The following is a 5,768-nucleotide window of genomic DNA, read 5'->3' as shown; positions in this document are numbered from 1 at the left end:
CCTCACCCATGTGAAGGTCCTCAGGGGGAGCCAGCTCCAGATGTGCTCCCTGAGTGCTTCTCCAGCCTTGAAATAGCCTGGCGCTGTATCTCCAGCTGGAGCCCCAGCAGCAATGGTTAATCACCTGAGCGCTTGCACATGCCAGGTGCTTTCCATGAAATGACCTTGTGACCTGGGGCCTTTACTTACCCCATGGCACAGAAGTCACCCAGTCTCAGAGAGTTTATAGACCTAATCCACGGCTGTATGGACCCCTTTAAAGGCTGACTTTTGAACTTGTGCTTTCACTGCACTCTGCTAGGACCTAAGGCAGAGCAACCCCAAGGCTGGGGATCCTAGGGAGGGCACACATCTTCTGGGCAGTGTCTGTATTCACTTGTACAGGTATTCATTGGGCCCTTGCTGGACTAAGACTCTGGGCCAGACTTTGCGGCTCTGGGCAGGAACCTAAAAGTTCCATCCCACCCATCATCTGCAGCCCCAGCTGAGCTCACCCCAAGGGGCCTGAGGCTGTGCAGATTCCCTGGACCAGTTCCAGTGCTCATTGATGCTTCCCAGTCATGGGCGGCCCATCTTTCCCAACACCACCATTGCTTACACATGAACACATCTCCCCAGGGTCAGCCTCCATGTGGCCAAAACCATGGCCTCCTTTCTGGGCACTAGAACAAGGTCCTTCATTGAGCTCAACCCTTGAGGCTGTCTGTCACGTCCCCTGGCAGTACCAGAAGAGAAGCTGCGTCCCTTACTCCTGGGGTCCTGGCAGTACTGTGGGGTGGGGGAGGGCCCAGACAAGGCCTCTTTCTCTCCCAGATGCCTCTGGCTACCCTGCAAGGCCTGAACAAGAGCCATAGAGAACGTCAGGGTAGGAGGGTAGGAACGAAGGGGCAGGCTGACTGCTGGAGAAGAGCAGAGAAAAACAGACATCATTAAGCCATAGTTTGATGCTCATGAAGGGCAGAGGCTATCAGATGGTGGATTTTTTTGTTGTTTTTTGTTTTCTGTACAGGGTCCTGGGGCTTGAACTCAGAGCCTAGGCACTGGCACTGAGCTTTTTTGCTCAAGGCTAGCATTCTACCACTTGAGCCACAACTCTACTTCTATCTTTTTTGGAGCTTGATTGGAGATGAGAGTGAGTCTCACTAACTTATCTGCCCAGACTGCCTTCCAAACTTGATCCTCAGATCTCAACCTCCTGAATAGCTAGGATTACAGACATGAGCCACCAGCACCCAGCTTCAGATGGTGTTGTATGTGCATCAACAACCTAAATCTCAGCAGCCCCATAATCCTTCATTTACAGAGGAAGGTATTATCCAGGGATCTGCTTGCCAGCCAGGGCACAAAACCTTTACTTTGTCCCTAATTTTATTTGCTGTATTGCTTCTTGCTTATCTTCAGGAACTGGAAGCTCAGGGACTGAGTTTAGGGGAGGAGATTCAAGAAAGTTCCTTATGTGACCCAGTGAGAGATGGAGGGAGACTTCCTGTCTTAAGGAAGGGCTAGTCTACTTTGGAAAGATCAATCTTTAAATGTGGAGATGGCCTGAGGGATAGCTTTGTGTGATCATGGGGGGCGGTTTCAGATACAGAGAAGGGTATGGTCTCCTGGCTTTGTGTGACAGATAATAAAGGGGATCTGGAAAGCCAGCTGGAGGTGGGGGAAGAAAGGAAGGTTATAATGAAAGTTTCTGCCAATTCTGGAAGTAAACAGACCTGAGCTTAACCTGTTACTTACTAGACTTTTCTCTTTACTTCCCCAATCTTGTTTGTCTGCAAACTGAAAATAAAACAGTTAAAGCAAGGGAAAGCAGACATGTTCTTAATGTGTCCAGCACATACCAGATGCTCTGTAAACACAGTGTGTGCATGGTAGTGTGAAATCAGGCCCCGGGTTTCTAAAGGTGCACAAAGGCTTTCTTCAAGTTTCTCTGCAAGTGGCCAGGAGTCTATCCTGGAATCTGAAGACCCAGGGAACTTAGCTTGAAAAACCCTCAGTTGATGCCCTAACTCAGCCTTTGTTTCCTGGGCTGGTAGGTAAAGTACATCAACCAAGAGACTAGAAAGAATCAGCATTTGCTGAGTGCTGACTTAATGCCATGATCTTCACATAATTCCCAGCCACCTGCTGGGTATGGCTGGCTCTGGGTTCCTCTTCACAGAGGTAGAGAGACCAGTTAAAAAGCAACAGCAGGCATTTATTCAGCGTATGCTAAATGTCAGGTCACTCTCCGTTCTTTATTAGCTCATTGAATCTCAGAGCAACACTGTGAACTGGGTACTATAATTATCTCCCCAACTTTGTAGGAAAAGAAATCATATTTTGATGAAGTTGACTTAACCCAAGGTCTAGCGAGGAGTCTAGACCATCTGATTCCAGAGCTCAAGCTTCTTAGCTATGTGTGGTGTTGCCAATCAGGAAAGGTGCTGTTTAGTGGTGAAAGGTATAGAGGATGTAAGGCTGGGATACAGCAAAACAGGCCTGGGAATGGCAGGAGGAATTTAGGTTCCAGCATAGCATATTTGAGGGTCACTGCTGATGTTTGAGAACAAGAGTCTCAGGACCAGGAGAAATTAGAAGCAGGGTGAATGTTTGATCTCATCTGTATGAGGGACAAGATCAAGGTTGATGAACTGAGAAAGGGGGGGAGCTCAGATCAGAGGGGGCAGACCATGGGCAGCTCTTGGGTTCCTGGTGGTGTCCACTCAGGCCCTCCTGACATCTCATCTCTTCCTGCTGCAGCCATCGTCAGCCAGTGGCAGCAGGAGTCCAAAGAGAAGGTGGTGTCTCTCCTGCTCTCCCATCTGCCTTTGCTTCAGCCTGGCAACACAGAGGCCAAGTCAGAGTACATGCGGCTGCTCCAGAAAGTGCTGGCCTACTCCATCGAGAGCAATGTCTTCATTGAAGAGAGCCGTCAGCTGCTCTCCTACGCCCTCATCCACCCGGCCACCACGCTGGAGGACCGCAACGCACTGGCCCTCTGGCTGAGCCACCTGGAAGAGCGGCTGGCTAGTGGCTTCCGCCCCCGACCAGAGCCCACATACCACTCACGTCAGGGCTCAGATGAATGGGGGGGACCTGCAGAGCTGGGCCCCGGAGAGGCAGGGCCAGGTTGGCAGGACAAGCCACCTCGGGAAAATGGACATGTACCTTTCCACCCATCCAGTTCTGTGCCGCCAGCCATCAACAGTATTGGGAGCAGCGCCAACACAGGTAAGAAAGTGGCCAACTGAGCATCTTCATTTCTGTGGCCTTGGGCAAATCCCCTAACCTCTCTGGTCCTCAACTTCATGAGCAAGGCAAAGGTGAATATGACCTGGGATAGACATTTTATTGTACCTATGCTATAGGGTGTTGTGTTTTTTTGTTTTGTAAGTTTGGGGTCTTGAACTCAGGGCCTGGGCACTGTCTCTGAGTGTTTTAGCTCAAGACTAGTGCTCTACCACTTTGAGCCACAGCACTACTTCCGGTTTTCTGGTGGTGAATTGGAGATAAAAGTCCCTTGGTCTTTCCTGCCCTGGCTGGCTTGGGACCACGATCCTTGGATCCCAGCCTCCTGAGTAGCTAGGATTAACAACCGTGAGCCACTGGCACCTTGCTGTTTTGTGTTTTGTTTTTGACAGTACTGGCTTGAACTAAGGCCCTTGAACTCATTTGGCTGGTGCTCTACCATTTGAACCACACCACCACACCTTCTTGGGCTCCAGGCTCAGGGTCCCTACAGATGTTTTTTTAATGCTCATTTTTCTTTTTGGCACAACTGGGATTTGAACCCAGGGCTTCACACATGCTAGGCAAGCAAGCACTCTGCTACTGAATTACACTCACTACATGCTTAATAGCTTTAAAGGACTAACCTTGAACAATGTCGAATCAGGGCTTAGGCCAAAAGAGAGATAGGAATTAGGCAACCACAAGGAAGGTAGAGCATGAGCACAATTGGCCTGGGGTGGCAGGCAGTGGGGGGTCAGTGCGTGGCAGTAGCACTAGCCTTTACCAGCTGCCCTTCGCTCTGCTAAGGGCTACACATGAAAATGCAGGCAGCAGATGCCCCAGAGTGCCTGGTTCCAACTGAGGCAGCAGAGCCAGAATTTGAACTAAGGTCTTACAGCCTTAGTGTGTGTGCATGCACATGCCAAGGGGACTGAAGGATAGAATAAAGCTTTTAGATTTTAAGCAGTTGCAGGAAACAGGAAACCATTAAAATATTTTTGAGTGGGAAGCCAGGATTGGCCTGGGAGGGCAGGCGGGGTGGGTTTGGGGTGCTGCCAAGGACAGGCCGGGGTTTCTTGGAGAGTGGAGGCCCTGGATCTCCAGTCGGCATTCCTGGTCTTTGAATCCTCTGCCGTGGCCAGCCTCCACACCAAAGCACAGCCAAGCAAGGCTCCTCAGGAACTTCATGATCCTTCCAATCCCAGCCCTTTCCTGCCTTCAGTGTCTCCTGTCCCTTCTTGGCTAGAAAGGGAGGAAGGAGTAGGCCAGAGGCACAAAGGCTTGTATTGAGGGTTCTCCTGCCCTGTAGACCAGAGTGTGCCATCTTCCTGCAGGAGTCCCAAGTGGAGCAGAAACCAGGATGGTGGTGGGGGCGTCTGAGGGAGCCTTGAATAGAGCATGCCCAAGGGCCTGGGCTGGGGCAGGGGCTGAGGCTGGCCCCACTGGGTGGCCTTGTGCACCGGCCTCTCCCTTGGGTGACTTCCTGGCTGGGAGCATGAGGCTTGTCACAGGTGGTGACAGAAGGTGATTTGGGGTTAGGACCAAGCTGGCCTCCTTCCTGGGCAGGATGTCAGTGGACCACTGGCAGGAACCCCAGCCTTCCCGTCAGAACAAGGCCGGTGGTCTCTGTTCCCTGCTCCCTGTGGGAACTGGGGCAAAAGACTTCAGCTTCCTGGGCCTGGCTGTCCTCGTCTACCCAGGCTTTTGGCTTTGTTTCTTTTTTTTTTTTCTCTCTCTAGACTGCCTAGAGGTACTTCTGGGTTGTCTGTGCCAAGCCGCCTGCCCTCTTAGTGCCCTTTTGTCCTGTATGAAACTTGGGAGGCTTCTGTGCCTTGGGCCCCAGGCCCGATCTTGGCTGCAGAAATGATTGGGTTGGTGGCCATCCTGCACAAATCCATAGTTCAGTGCAAAGTCTGGCGAGTGCTAAGGGCTGTGGGCTCTGGGCTTATGGCAGCCGTGGAGGGAACTTGAGGCAATGCAGCTGGGTAGAGAGGATGGAGAGGAGAAGAAAGCCACAGGCTGGAGAGAGTAGGCCATGGGAAGATCTGGAAGCTCACAGGAGCCTGCCTTGTCTTGGGAATAGTTAAAAATCAGGTTACAGGCCTCTGCTTCCTCAGAATTGGGAACATCAGCCAGGTGTGGGTGGTTCATGCCTGTAACCCTAGCTGCTCAGGAGGCTGAGATCTGAGGATTGCAATTCAGAGTCAGCCCAGGCAGGAAAAGAAATGGGATAACGCGAGGGTTTGAAATGTCCTGTGGAGAAGGGCCTCGTGGGTAAGCCAGTTTGGGCGTTAGGGAGGGCCAATGACAGAGATGTTGAAAAAACAATCCACGCATCTCATTTCTGTACAAGTACTTAGAGAGAAATGGCTCTGTGGCCAAGACTCACTGTGGTGACTAAGGATATATTGACAGGTTCTGTGTTTCACAAAAATTTTCTAGCAAGGGTCTGGGAAGGTGGCTCAGTGGTAAGAGCACTTGCCTTGCATGCTCGAGGCCCTGGGTTCGATTCCTCAGCACCACATAAGCAAAAAGAAAAAAGCCGGAAGTGGTGC

The 5,768-nt window shown here is 51.3% G+C and overlaps 1 protein-coding gene across 1 annotated transcript in view; it reads left to right on the top strand.

Annotated features, from left to right (window-relative positions):
• The first annotated feature begins 2,743 nt into the window (after nucleotides 1-2,743).
• The window catches only part of Samd4b (sterile alpha motif domain containing 4B), a 16,130-nt gene continuing 13,105 nt past the window's right edge, over nucleotides 2,744-5,768 (top strand). Inside the window, exon 1 of the mRNA XM_013036123.1 lies at nucleotides 2,744-3,213. Coding sequence (XP_012891577.1) covers nucleotides 2,850-3,213 — 364 coding nt within the window. The 5' untranslated portion in view covers nucleotides 2,744-2,849. The remainder of the gene's footprint in view (nucleotides 3,214-5,768) is intronic.

Source organism: Dipodomys ordii, unplaced genomic scaffold (genome assembly GCF_000151885.1).
Source record: "Dipodomys ordii isolate 6190 unplaced genomic scaffold, Dord_2.0 Scaffold249, whole genome shotgun sequence".
NCBI lineage: Eukaryota > Metazoa > Chordata > Mammalia > Rodentia > Heteromyidae > Dipodomys > Dipodomys ordii.
The sequence above is the reverse complement of the archived record's forward strand: the minus strand, read 5'-3'. Positions and strand labels throughout refer to the sequence as shown.